Source organism: Aptenodytes patagonicus, chromosome 22, assembly GCF_965638725.1.
Source record: "Aptenodytes patagonicus chromosome 22, bAptPat1.pri.cur, whole genome shotgun sequence".
Lineage (NCBI taxonomy): Eukaryota > Metazoa > Chordata > Aves > Sphenisciformes > Spheniscidae > Aptenodytes > Aptenodytes patagonicus.
This window is the reverse complement of record NC_134970.1, coordinates 7,679,984-7,694,420: the sequence shown is the minus strand read 5'-3', so window position 1 is coordinate 7,694,420 and position 14,437 is coordinate 7,679,984. Positions and strand designations below refer to the sequence as shown.

Here is a 14,437-nt window from a genome sequence, read left to right as displayed (position 1 = left end):
CAAATGAACTACTGCTCTTAGCAAATGAACTACTGCTCTGTCTGGGATAACTGGGCTTTTAAACAACCAGGCGGATACGGGGATTTGGCTAAGGTAAGACAGATGGTAACGCACCCAATGCCGGGAGACTCAAAGTCTAAACCCTACCCTCGCTCTGCTTCACCCTGCACCTGCTCCTGCTACTCCTCAGACCCCTACGCTGTACCCGCCGCTTCCTCCTGAAAATCACGCTCCTGCTTTGCAAGCTCCTATGAGCTTGCTAGTGGCTAGTCCGGCTGCAGGAATGCCTGTGGCAGCAGGACAGAAACCACCCCCTCCAATATTACATGCCTATGTTTATCAGCCATGGGCTCCAGGAGATTTGACTCAAGGGGCGCAACAGATGCCCTGGGTACGTGAGGACCCAGAAAAGGTTGCCCAACTCTTCTCTACAATAATAGAGGGACATCACCCCTCTTGGAGGGATGTTCAAGTGCCGTTGCAGCAAATATTTTGGTTGGGAGATAGAGATCGGATTTGGGAAAAAGAGAGAGAATTAGCAAGTCGTGATGGAAACAGACAGCCTTGGCCAAGCGTGGACCCTAATTGGGATTATAAGAATGCAAATGACCGAGCTGCCTGTGAAACAGCTTGCCATAATCTGGTCCTGGCAATAAAGGCTGCAGGACAAACCGGTGTCAACTGGGAAAGAGTTCGGGAAGTGAGGCAAAGATCAGAGGAACACCCGAGCGACTTCGGGAGTCGCTTGCGGCAAGCATTGTTGCGATACGGAGGAAGGACGGAAGGTGACTTTAATGACGAATTGGCAGTGAGTGCATTTGTCCAACAGGCAGCCCCAGACATTCATAAATACTTTGTGAAGCACGCTCCAGGATGGCAGGGGGAAAAAAAATCCACAAAAGATATTGTCTCCGGCAGCGTATGTATATGACGGTAGCTCATAAAGACCAAAGAAAGAAACGGAAAGAAGAAAGTGAGAGGAAGTGAGTATGTTGGCAGTAGCGATGGGAGGAATCCCGCTGACGAGAGGAAGATGAAGGAATAGGAGAAGGGGTGTGGGAACAGCAGAAGCAATGAGAAGAGGACAACTGGACCCAAGTCGTTGCGCACGCTGTAAGAAACCAGGCCACTGGAAGAGAGATTGTCCATTTTGGCCACGAATGACCAGAGGATTTGGGTGGGAATCCCCCTGTTTGGAAGCCGCCAAGCAGAGAAAATGTTGAGGAGCTGGCAGAATTCCCTCAGTACGACTCTCAACAATGACCGGAGGTGGGAGAGCCTGTAACCCTTGCGGCGTGCGAACCACTGGTAGGAGATCGTGCTCAAGTCGTGATAAAAGTCAGTAATCACACTTTAGAATTTCTGATAGACACGGGTGCAACCGACCCTATGCTAAATCAATACTGAGGTGAATTAAGTCAGGAGAAAGTACAAGTGCAGGGAACCGAGGGGCACCCGGTGACACTGGGGATAACAATCCCTTTATTAGTAGAAGTTGGCCCACATGCATTATACCCTCAGTTTGTGATAATGGAAGGCAGTCCAATTAATTTATTGGGGAGGGATTTACTGGAAAAATTGCAGGCAGGAGTTATGTTTGAAAACAGGGGCATAGCGTTGGAACTGCCAGAAGTCATTGCTCAGATAACGATGGCTGAGGACTTCCAAGCGATACCCCAAGAATTGAAAGATGTCCATAAGCCGCCTGGAAAGAAAGAGAGTTTCTAACCATCAGCGCGACACAAAACAGCACATCGAGAACAAAGTTTTGGATCTTCTACATGCTCTAGAAAAAACAAAACAAGTAGCAGTATTACACCATAAAGCCCACCAGCGAGATACTTCTGACCTGACTGAAGGAAACAATCTTGCTGACGGTGCGGCTAAGGCAGCAGCTTTACAACCCTTTGTGGCGGCGTGCTCCCCCCACCCCACCCACCCCCCCGCGTAAGCAACGACCACCAGTGGGGGTCGTTGTGGCTGCATCCAGCTTATGCTGGACTTCGGGAATGGGTGGCAACACAGTGGCCAAGGGCTGCCTGGAGCAGTGACCCAAACGACTTGCTGATATGCAAATACGACTGTAAGTCAATCATCTTACTCCATAAATAGTGGACAGCCCAGGGCCCGTTGAGCTCTCCTGCACGGCGGGATCTCCCCTTGAGTAAGGACGCCTCTCAAGGTTACTCCTCGAGGTTGAGAGGTTCCTTGCCGCAACAGATCCTTGGTAAGTGACTCATAGCACGCTAAACTTTGAAATCTTAGCTAAGTGATATAAAGGATCGGTTGCGCATATATAATCCTTTAGACATAAACCGTTGACCGAGTCTGGGACTACGTTTGCATCCAGCCGCACCCAGACTCCTCTCTGAGAAGGAGTTTAGAAAGCAAGGGGGTCCTTTCTGAACCTCACGACTCAACGGGAGGGTCTCCCTGGCAGTTTTGTCTGACCCTGTCCTCTATGCAGTAAATAATCAAGTGTACCTTGCCATCGAATCTTGTTAAATCACTGTCACGTTTACCATTGAACTTCATTAACTCACACTTTAACTCACTGTTTTCTATCAATAAAGTGTATTGTTGCTTCTCTCGCTTACCAGTGAAGTGCACTCTCACGCCATCTGCGACAGGCACCCAGGTTTAGTAAGAAGAATTTCTGCTCTGGCCCGGGGCTTAGTCAATGTGCAAATACAGTACTTATCCAGGTATGAAACTGAGGGTATCAGTTGATCCCAGGTGCCACATACACTGCACCTTCTTCCATTGTCTCCTGTCGATGAATTGATTTCCAGTCTCTTCCACCTCATCGCAGCTTAAATAACTGCACTCTGGCTGAGGGCTGACTGGGGGAACTTCTCAGTGCTTTAACTTTGCTTTGGGCTTGGTAGGAGCACGAGGCTTCATCCCTTTGGCTTGGCCCCCAGCAGAAGGTGGGCCAGTGGCAGGTTTCCAAGTGGTTTGGTGGAACTGAGCTTGTACCCCTACCGGAGATTAAAACCCGAAGAAACAAAAACCCAGAGAAACTGTGTTAGGAAGTAGCAGAAAAAAAAACCCTCAGGGATGACCAATGTTTAAGACACAGGGGTTTGGCATTTTGGAGACCAGAGCTCCCAACAGACATGCCTCTTCGAATAGAAACATCCTTTAGCTTTTGATCCTGACGGAACTATTACAGACTGCCCCCATCTCTACTTTGCAGTTGCCTGAAGCATTTGCTTGTCCATGTCCAGTTCGCTTCCATGCTTGCAAATTATGTTTAATCTGCAAAACAGTTAGTACTATAAACTGGCAGCCAAACGCCTCTTCTCTCAAAGACGTGAAAACTGCAGTTAAAGGTGACACAGGTACCATGACAGGCCTTCTGGTCTGGGTTAGGATTCAAAAAGCAGTGTCTTCTGAACCTCTGTTTTCCCACTGCTGCCAACAGCTGGAGAAAGGGTCTGGTTTTGATCAGCTGGATGATCAATGCTAACTACCACGATCCAGTACAGGATGTTACACCTCAGGCTTCAGATTTTGGGCCCAACACAAAGGACTGGATAACCTGCCTCCTGCCATTGGACTGACTGCCGTATGGCACATCCCCTGGCTTCTCAAGCTCTTCCCCAGCAGTCCTCTCCTGGCCACTCTGCTGTAGGCCGCTACATGGTCTCAGGGAACCACGTTCTGGGTCCACTCTGGCATCTCCCGTCAATGAGGATACAGAGATGCTCGCCCAGCACACTGTGCTCCTCTCCCCTCTTCTGGTCTCTCTGCATTGTCCTTTCCTCATCTCCAGCCACTGGTTTTGACCTTCAGGCAGATCTCCGCTGCTTGTAAAACTCCCCCGTCAACAAGATGACCACGTCCTCCTGATCCTTCTCAGTGTTGGGAACTTTGGTCTGGAAGCCAAAACAGAAAACACAGGAGGAAACAGGAGGAGGAGGAGGAGTTGGAGGCAACAGGAGGCATCAGGAGGCTTCACCAAGGGCAAGTCTTGCCTGACCAACCTAGTGGCCTTCTATGATGGACTGACTACATCCGTGGACGAGGGAAGAGCTACTGATGTCATCTATGTGGACTTCCGTAAGGCTTTTCACATGGTCCCCCACAACATCCTTCTCTCTAAATCGGAGAGATATGGATTTGATGGATGGACTATTCGGTGGATAAGGAATTGGCTGGATGGTCGCATCCAGAGGGTAGTGGTCAACGGCTCGATGTCCGGATGGAGATCAGTGGGACGAGTGGCGTCCCTCAGGAGCCCATATTGGGACCAGTACTGTTTAATGTCTTCGTCAATGACATAGACAGCGGGATCGAGTGCACCTTCAGCAAATTTGCAGATGACACCAAGCTGAGTGGCGCAGTTGACACACCTGAGGGATGGGATGCCATTCAGAGGGACCTGGACAAGCTTGAGAAGTGGGTCCTCGTGAACCTCATGAGGTTCAACAAGACTAAGTGGAAGGTCCTGCACCTGGGTCGGGGCAACCGCCAGTATCAATACAGGCTGGGGGATGAAGGGATGGAGAGCAGCCCTGCCGAGAAGGACTTGGGGGTACTGGTGGATGAAAAGCTGGACATGAGCCAGCAATGTGCACTCGCAGCCCAGAAAGCCAACCGTATCCTGGGCTGCATAAAAAAATAAGCGTGGCCAGCTGGTGGAGGGAAATAATTCTGCCCCTCTACTCCGCTCTGGTGAGACCCCACCTGGAGTACGGCATCCAGCTCTGGAGTCCTCAGCACAAGAAAGACAGTGACCTGCTGGAGCGGGTCCAGAGGAGGCCACAAAAATGATCAGAGGGATGGAACACCTCTGCTGTGAGGACAGACTGAGAGAGTTGGGGTTGTTCAGCCTGGAGAAGAGACGGCTCCAGGGAGACCTTATTGCGGCCTTTCAGTACTTAAAGGGGGCTTATAAGAAAGATGGGGACAGACTTTTTAACAGGGCCTGTAGCGACAGGACAAGGGGGAATGGCTTTAAACTAAAAGAGGGTAGATTCAGACTAGATATAAGGAAGAAATTTTTTGCCACGAGGGTGGTGAAACACTGGCACAGGTTTCCCAGAGAGGCTGTAGATGCCCCATCCCTGGAGACATTCAAGGTCAGGTTCAACGGGGCTTTGAGCAACCTGATCTAGCTGAAGATGTCCCTGCTCATTGCAGGGCGGTTGGACTAGATGACCTTTAAAGGTCCCTTCCAACCCAAACCACTCTGTGATTCTATGATTCTATGAAACAAGAGGAGGAGGAGGAAGAGAAAGAGGAGAAGGCCCCAGGAGGAAGACGAGGAGGAGGAGGAATAGGAGGCATAAGAGGGGGAGGCAGAGGAGGAGGAAGAAGAGGAAGAGAAAAAGGCAACAGGAAGCATCAGGAGGCAACAGGAGAAAGAGGCAAAAGGAGTCAGCTGGAAGAAACGGGAGGAGGAGGAGAAGGTGGAGGCAGTGGAAGAGGAGACAGAGGACGAGAAAGAGGAGGAAGAAGAGGAAGAAAGGGAGGCAACAGCAGGCAACAAGAGGCAAGAGGAGGAGGAGACAAAAGGAGGTAAAAGGAGGCAACAGCAGGAGGAGGCAACAGGAGACAAGAGGAGGAGGAGGAGGAGGAGGAGGAGGAGGAGAAGGTAACAGGAGGCCAGAGGAGGCAATAGGGGGTTCCTAGAAAGGCTGTCCAGTTCTGCAGCCCTTGGGGTGTTCCTGTCATGGGCTTCACCATCTAACACTAAGGCTAGGCTCTTTGGTCCCCCGGGTGCTGCATGTTGCAACAGTGTGGTTTTCCCTCCCGCTGTTGCTGGCATGGACCTCATAACCGGGGGTATAGCGCCTTCTCCATTAAGGACATCCCGGGCAGCCAGTCTTGCTGTCCACTCGGAAAGCCCATCCGGAGCATTCCAGGGATGGGAGGGGTTAGAACCCTGTGTTCCTGGCAGCTGTCTAACAGCATGTAGTACTGGGAGGGGGTCAGGCTAGCAGGAGCATTCCCTGGGGGTTTTTGGAGGATCCCAAGGGGTTGCTGAGAGATGGGGCTGGTGAGTGGGCATCCCAGGATGCTATTGAAGTTCTCATGCGAGGTTAGCAGGGTTGCTGGGTCATCCCAGAGAAGCCACTGGGGTCTCTAGGTCAGCCCAGAGGAGCTGTTGTGGTGTCTTGTGCATCTTGTGGAGGAGGAGGGGGCACTGTGGCCCTTGGCAGTTGCCCACAGGTCACCTTGGGAGACAGAGCCCCTCCATGTCGGTGTGGAGCCTGAGGGGCCCAGCCCCAGGCAGGATACTGCCGTCTCTGCCCGCTCCCAGAGGAACCCCCCTTCCAGCGTTGGACAAGGGAAGCCCGTTCCTACCCACAGGATCACACCCAAAGACCACCCTGTCCCACGAGTGCAAGAGCCGCCCAGCCTGCCGCAAGCCCCCCAGGCGCCCTTTGATGCCAAGGCCCTGGCTGCCCATCAATGGCACCAGCAGCTCTGCTGCCTGGACGGCCCACTGCACTGTGGGGGGGGCCAGGGGTCCGGGCAGGCCTGGGCTGCCCATGAGGAAACGGGCATCTTGTGCTCCCCTGCAAAAGCGGGTGGCATGGCTGGGAAGCTGCAGAGCCCCGCACCGCCCCAGCACAGCTTGGCCCTGCGCCAGCGTGGGGCACCCACTGGCCAGTGAGGTGGGACATGTGGGGCTGCGCTCCATATGCCCTGTGTCCCCATCCTGCCATGCTGGGACCCTGCTATGGGCCGTGCCGCCCAGTGCCCGCAGCGCAGCCTATGCCCCTGTGCAGGGACCTTCCTGGACCCTGCAGGCCACTGTAAGACAAGGAAGGGGCACACTTCCATTTCAAACTAGGGAAGTCAAGGCAGAATCAGCACGGGTGAGAAAAAAATGGTCTTTGTTAACCAGACGTACCCCTGGGCCCCTGACAGCACGTCTGGGCTACTGGGTTTTTCTTCCTGGCGTACGAAACAGTTGCAAGAGGAGAAACACTGACGGAAGCAGCTGTCCCATGGGGCGGGAGCAAAGCCCCCTTTCCAGCACCCTTTCTTGTTTCCCGGGTATGCCCAGGAGAGCTGGAACCCTGCCCGGCAGGCCAGGCCAGGCCAGGCAGCTGCCCGGCACGGGAGCGTGGCAGGGTTCGGGAGCCCACAGGCATGGGCTCCCGCCGCCTGGAAGGGCGGCAGCCGTCTTGCCCCAGGGGAGCCCACAGGGTCTCCCCGCCCTACTCAGCCCTGGGGAGCCCCAATGTGATGTCAGAGCCGCCGCTGTGAGGTCAGAGCTGGCTGCCTGCACAGCCCTGTGGCGCGTGGGGAAGGAGCCCACAGCTGCTGTGTGGCTGTTGCCCTGGGCAGGCGCGCTCCTGCTGGGGGGGGCGGCGTGGGGCTGCTGCCGGAGCTGTTTTTGCCTGGGCAGGCCACACTGCTGCGGCTGAGGGGGAAGAGCTGAGCGGGGAGCCTGTCTTTGCCCAGAGATGGCGAGGAGAAAGGGCCCCCAGAGAAGATGCCAAGGGGCCTCCAAAGGCTCCTTGGGGAACAAGGCTAACCAACAGCCAGCAGGGGAGGCAGCGGGGCCGAGCCGCTGCCAGACGAGTAGGTACGAAACGGGCTGCTCCTGCCCAGGGCGTCACGTTGGGGTGGTAGCACGGACGTGGTGTAACACGGTCAGTGGGGTGCGCAGCAGCATGGGGAAGCCAACAGAGGTTTGCTGAAGAAGAGCCCCGTGGCTTGCGAAGCCCCCCTTCTGTGGGGATGGGTCTCGGCTGAAAGCCTGGCTCGCTCTCCCGGCCAAAAGCCAGTGTGCAGCAGGGCCTTTTGGGGAGGCGGTAGCCTCGTGCTGCAGGGGTCGGAGCCCAGCCCTGCTGCACGGGGAGATTTTGCTGCGCGGGGAGTCCAAGCCCCTGGGACCTGGGACTGGCCCCCTTGGGACGTTGAGGCACAGTCCTGCCTGGCTGAGGGGGGCAGCTGAGCGGGGAGAAGAGGGGTCGGGAGACCATCAGCGCCCAGGGAAGAGGTGGGGGGCTGCGGTGGGGGACAGCAGCCTGTGCCCCCTCCCCGAACGGCCACTGAGAGGTGCCTGCCGAGGGGCAGGATGGCGCCAGGGGCCAGGGAGCAGGGAGGGACAGGGTGAGAATTGGGCTGTGCTGCCGGGTGGGCTTCCCGAGGCAGGGGACCGCTGCTGCCAGCTCGCTTCCTCTTCTCCCACTGTGGGCCTGTAAAGCAAAGGATGGGGAAAGGCGGGGGGAACCCCTGGAAGCAGCCCAGCTGTGCTGCCCTCTCTCGCTGCTGCTGGAACGGTCCATCCTCTGGCAAGGGCCTCCGCTCAGGCTACCTCTGCCCACCTCGGCTCCTGCAGCGTGGGGACAGTGGGCAACCGGCATTTGTCTTTTTCCTCCCACAGGAACCTCTGCATGGAGGTGGAGCTGGTGGAACTGTCTTCGATGTCAACCGCCGGCTCAGCCACTCAAGGGCCTGCCAAGTGGCGTGACGAGGCCACAGAAATTGCAAGTAAGTTCAGCACTGCTGCTTGCTGTGAAGTCCTCTGGGGTGAACTTGGAGAGCTGCGCTGTGCCAGAGCTCTGGCCAAATGTCACAAGTGGCAGGAGAAGTGCAGGCTGCCCTGCTCTTTGGCCCAGGGAGGGAGAGTGTGTAGGACTCGGTGCCCGCCTCCCCACAGGGAGCTGAAACATGTGTGGCTGGGCATCCTGGAGAAGAGACCTCAAGAGACGGGCCTAACTTTTCTCTCGTTTCTTTGCCCAGGGACAGTCTTCAGCCTTACTTGCCATCTGGCAGGTGCCCTTGTCTCTCTGTGGAGACATCTGCTGAGCACGTGCATCTTCGCCGTGTACGTACTACTTGTTTCTGCTGTGGACAGGGGGGAGAAAGGGGATGTGTGAGGGCCGGTGCAAGCAAAGGGGAGAGCAGAGGGTGTTCCCCAGCCAGCAGCAGGGGGCTCCCACTCGGGCACCAAAGCTCGGGCGCTGCTCGTGCTGTGGCCATTCTCAGGGAGAGCCAAGAGCAAAGCCCCTCGGAAGTCTCACTCCCACGCATTTGCCGGAGCCCCAGACTTTGGCTGCGGTAGGACAAACTGCCACGTAGCCAGACGCTCGGGTGCAGAGCCAAGCCTCCGCAGGGGAAGGGTTTCCCCCGGCTCTGGCAAGGGAGAGTCTGGAGGTGCAGGTCTGGGAGGGCTCTGGGAGGAAAGCCAGACAAGGCTCCTGCGCTTCCCAGCTGTGCGGAAAAACACCCCCAAGAGAGATCTGTGTGATGGCAAGTGAGAACAGGCCTGCTTTCTCAGCCAAAGAGAGAGCAAGGTCCACACCAGAAAGACTGCTGAAAAGCAGTCTTCATTTGCTCGACCTCTTGACTTCCCTGGATAGTTTTCATTCCCTTTTGGAAGGTGCTCCTGGAGCCCTTCCTTTGGGGAAGATCTGCCGGCAGTGTTGAATGGCGTGGACAGAAATCGTGTTCCTCCTGTGTGCTGCTCTGTCAGCTCTCTGTCAGCAGCAGGCTTCCAAAACGGTGGCTTTCTGGCCTGAAAAGGGAAATCCACCCGTGAAAGGGTTTGCCCACGACTTGGTTCGTTGACAGCCACAGGACTCCCTCTTTTTCAGGCAAAAGATGGCCCTCCAGAAGAAGAGGTTCTTGAAAGTCGTCTTCTTGTTGCTCCCAGTGGCTCTTGGTGAGTTTTCGTGAGCAAACATCTGAGGGTGACAGCCTGGCTGTGCTGGATGCCAGCTTTCAGCTGGCCAGCTTTCCTTTTGGGCCAGTATGTGCGGAAACTCCCGTGGCCCAAGTGCTTCCCGAGTATGTCCTTGAGTGGGACTGGCTTTCGGACTAGCAGTAAGACTGGTAGTCTCCCAGCCATGCTGCTGCTCTGGCCACTGGACCAAATGGCTTGCGTAGTCTGCAAGTCTGCGAGCGAAGGGCGTAGGTATTTCCAAGCCTGAACTGGGGATTCCCAGGGGGGAGGGGCCGTGCAGGGGGACCGATGGAGAGGTACCTCTCCTAGCCCATGCAGCCTGGTCTCGGTGCTCACTGAAGCAGTGAGGGGAAATGGGGAATAGCTCTGGGGCAGCGAGCACACCTGAAGATCACGGCTGCGCAGTCCCCTCAAGCCGGGGCTGATGGCTCCCGGTCGGAGGCGCGTCCTCTCTCTGCGCCCCCACGTTCCCCACCTCCTCAGCTAACCTGCTGCCCCACCCCCAAGGCAACAGGGAGGAGACAACGCGACTGCAGGGATCGCTAGCAACCCCAGTAAAATAACTGTCTCTTGGTGATGTGAATTGCAGCTGGTGTTTACTGCGGGACCTCGCTGCCAGCGTGGACAATGCCGGCAAAGGGACTGAGAGAGGTCGGTGACTCTTGTGGGACAGGCACCTCCGGCAACGGAGCGTGGCTGACAGTGGCTGGATAAATCACGGGCTCTTCTGCTTCCACGCAGGGTGACCCAAAGAAGCAGCAGCTTTTGCCGTCTCTTCCTAGGGAACCCTCTCCTGGGAAGCCCCGGCGGCTCTGGTAGCGGATGCTCTAACGGAGCGTTTTTCCCTTTCAGGAGCTGACAAGGGTGTCTGCAGCAGACCTCAAGACCCTGCGGTAAGAGATGTTTCCTGAGCTGGAATTGGTTCGGTGCAGAAGCCTCAGCCGACCTCGTGCTACCTGCACTCGTTTTCCTAACAGCCAGGGCTCCCGTACTTCCCTCCTGCCTTTGCCTTTTGCTCAACCTGGTGCGGAAGGGAAGCACTCGCAAAGCAGGGAAAGCACATGTGTCTCTCCTCCTTGCTGAGCTCAGGTGCTCCCCAGAGGGGATGGGCCGCTCTCTGACAAGATCTGCTTTCCTGTTCCTGCAGGCACTCGAGCGCTTTGTTGGCGGAGCAAACCCAAAAGATGCAGCTTCTGCTGGAGGAGGTGGCTCAACTGAGGGCGGAGCTCAGCAGTGTGAAGGTGATCCTGCATTTTGGGGAAGGAGGCTTGGCTGGGCAGAACCCCCGAGAAAGCACTCCTTGGGGTTGTTGGTGGGGCCGGACTGCTGACCGCCGCAACCCAGCCTTTGCCCCAGGGGCTTGCTGGCTCAGCTTCTGCGCTGCACAGGCCCTCCTCCAGCCCCAGTTTAACCGAGCTGCTTCAGGCAGCGGAGGACTCCCGACAGCCTTCCCTTGGCATGCCGACACCTCTGGCTGCTCTGGCCAGGCCCCTGAGGCAGTGGTGAGACCCAGGCACGCTCACGGCGCCAGCCATCGCTGGCAGGGCCTGAGCCCATCTCCCAGCTGACCTGGAGAGCGTGGAAGGTGGGGAGGAGGGTGTGGGGACCCTCGTCAACCCACCTCGGGGACATGGTCGTGGCCGTGGACACAGATACGGTTCCTCAGTCCTCGCGGCTCACGTCAGCAGCAGAGAGTCTTGCAGCTCTGTGGACTTGAGACTGGGCTTGCCTTGCATTTCTGACACTGACCCTTTGCCTCTGCGGGCGCTAGTAGCCATGCCGAACTGCCCGCTGATGTGATCCTTTTCTGTGTTTGTTTATGGCATGCCCAGGAAGTTCAGAAAGTGAACCAGGCGGCATCCGAGATGGCTTCGGAAGTCTACGTCCAGATGTCTGACTGGGCCCTGAAAAGCTCTGGTATGGACACAAGCAGCCCAGTCTCCTTGGCCTGCGCTTGTCTGTAGCACTCCCCAAAGGAGCCTGCGCTCCAGGCGCTGCTCTCCAAAGTGGGGGAGCTTAAACGCTTCATGGGGTCCAAGAGCAAGGCTGTGGCAGAGTGGCGCTCTCAGACTCCCTCCCAGTCCTGCCCTTGGCCTTCGCAGGGCTGCCTCTGGCACTGCCCCCGCACGTGTTCCTGTGCTGATGGAGGGGCTCTCTTCCTCTCCACTGCATTTAAAAAGGGAATGGCTGGGCCGTCCTTTGCTGCCCATGCAGCAAGCCCTCAGCTTCGGTCTGCTGTCATTCACGTGGGTGCCTGCTGTCTCCGAGAACCCTCAGACCTTCTCCTCGTGGCACTGTGAGAGAAGCAGCCACCAGGCACGTGGCTGCCATCATTCCCCTGAACAGCTGGGCACCCCCACCAGCGTGGTGATGAGGACAGGACTGACAGACGTGGAGCTGGCCCGCAACATCAGAAATAGTGTCTGAGCACCAAGTCCTCCTAGTCTGTGGCCTCTTGCAGTCACGTGCTCTCCCTTCCTTACAGGTGCCACCATCGACGTGCAGAGAACTTCCGAGACCTACAGCTGCAAAGAGAATTGGGGCTGCAGGGTTTTATGGTTCTTTCGCACTGCCAACCCTCCTGATACTATTTTGCAGGTATCGTAGCAGAAATCATCGGTGCCGGTTTCCTTCCTTCCTTCCTGTGAAGTTAGGGGCCGACCTCAGGGGCTCTCCCCTCAGTCCAGTGGTACTGCTCAAGCCCACAGTGTTGATCAGGTTCCTGAAACCAAAGCTCTAACACAGGGCTGGGCTTGCTAGAAATCAGTGGTTCCCCTCAGGAGGGGAACGGAGCTGAGCTGAGCCGAGCCGCTGCATCTTGCCCACAGTCCTCTGCCACAGCTGGGTGAAAGACTTTCTCCCTGGTGACCCCGTTTCCGCGCTCATCCCTAACAGCACCTTTTTGGGGGTGGGAGGCGGGAGCCGGGGGTGTGCCCTGCAGAGCCACTGGGCAGAGACGTGTTTCTGCTAGGCCCCTGACTAGGATGGTTTCATAACCGCTATTCTCCTCTGCTCCGTAATACTGAGAGCCCCCTTTGTCAGGCAGGGAAGAAGGCCTCCTGCTTCTGTCCATTTCCTCACAGGCGCCTCATTTTCGAGGCACCACAGACACACCGGCGCCTACGCTTCAAGCTGCATGGGCAGTTGTGTTGGCCCCAACACTCCCTCACACTTCATTGCTCTCGCGTTCTGGTTGCAGCCGGATGTTTCCCCAGGAAACTGCTGGCCTTTACAAGGGCATCAGGGCCAGGTGGTCATCAGGTTGCCAGCACAAGTCCATCTCACTGCCGTCACTGTGCAGCACATTGCCAAAGAAGTCTCTCCATCTGGGACCGTCATCAGCGCCCCCAGAGACGTCGCTGTCTTTGTAAGTCTCTGCTGGGCGCTTCTGGCGGGGATCTGGCCCGGGGGGAAAGCCGTGACAGGGTCTTGCTCGCTTTTGTGCATCCTCTGAGGTTTGTGCCCTGCTCTCTCCTGAGCACTGCGGTGCGCTAGCAGGGTACTTGAAGGGCTCTAGAGGTTTCATCCCTCTTAAGGCTTGTTCTGGCCAAGCACCTCAGGGTTCTTGACCAAAACTCAAGGCGGAGACTCAGCTCCACCGTAACCAGTGCTAGACTGCTGCTAGAGCCCCAGGAGAGGGTGGGTAGATAACAGGGCTGATGCAGCGCGTACGTTGCCTCTTTGTTGGGACGAGTCTGAGCTGCTCTCCTTGTGCTTTGCCCCTGAGGGAGTAGACGCGGACAGAGAAGAGGAGACTCTCCTTGGGACGTTCACGTACAACGTGGCGAAAGAGCTCATTCAGACCTTCCCTCTGAAGGTACGGTCCACGCGCGGGGGCAAGATGCCAGGGAGCCAAAGAGGTTTGCCTGCAAGTCCATGGCAGGAAGAGCGTGAATGCTTTCTCCCTGGGCAGAGGGGCCCAGACCACCGCCGAGAGAGACCTGGCGGGCTTGGGAGGGCTGAGTAGCACACGGTGGTGGTAGCAAAAGGATAGCGAGGGCAGGGTCAGGCCCGTGGGAGCACAAGTCCCGAGAGATTCCCCGGCTGGACCCACTGCCTTCAGCAGAGCCAGCTGCACACACAGCCACTCCACCCGAGCAACGTCTTTGTGCCGTGGAGAAACAGGGACGCCTGGCGGCGAAAGCCATTGGGCAGCACCGTCGCTCCATCCTGTGGCCTGCTGGCAGGCTGGCCAGCGTCCTCTCCTCCCAACATCGCATGCCCCTTCTCTCCTGGTGCTCTCACGCCTGCCAGGAGGAAAGCAGGCAGAGCAGACAGCGGGAGCTCGGTGGGGTTGCACACCAGCTGCCCCACGCATAGGAGCACCTCCCCGGCCTCTCTGTCAGCACAGAGCAAGCAACAGAGGGAAGGGGCAGAGGGCAGGGAGACTGAGCCCCAGCCGGGCCGGCATGCAGAGGATGCCAGGTGCCTTCCCCCTTCCCGTGTCCCCAGCCTCCCCAGCAGACCCGCTACCAGCAGCGAGCCTCAGATTTCCACAGCCGCTCCCACCCACTTTCAGGAGCTTGTTCCTCAGCAGGAGCAGGACTGGCAGGGGGAGAAACATTGATTGCATTGTCGCTCATAACACCCCCCGTTTCCTTTTCCCTCTTTCCTTCACAGAACGCGCCGCTTCCCAGAGCCTTTTCATACGTCAAACTTCTTGTGAAGAGCAACTGGGGAAACCCAGCGTACACCTGCATTTATCGAGTGCAGGTTCATGGGAAGATGGCAAACCAGAAAGCCTGGACTGAAACCAGAGGAAAAGAAGAGGGACAAACATAA

The 14,437-nt window shown here is 56.8% G+C and overlaps 1 protein-coding gene across 1 annotated transcript; it reads left to right on the top strand.

Moving 5' to 3' along the window:
- Positions 1–8,668: 8,668 nt before the first annotated feature.
- LOC143170222 (SUN domain-containing protein 5-like) lies at positions 8,669–14,437 on the top strand. The gene is made up of 10 exons (XM_076358318.1): positions 8,669–8,797; positions 9,567–9,634; positions 10,245–10,306; positions 10,508–10,548; positions 10,803–10,896; positions 11,488–11,572; positions 12,141–12,253; positions 12,855–13,022; positions 13,383–13,472; positions 14,276–14,437. The coding sequence occupies exons 2-10, from the start codon at positions 9,574–9,576 to the stop codon at positions 14,435–14,437; spliced, it is 876 nt and encodes a 291-aa protein (XP_076214433.1). The 5' UTR covers positions 8,669–8,797; positions 9,567–9,573.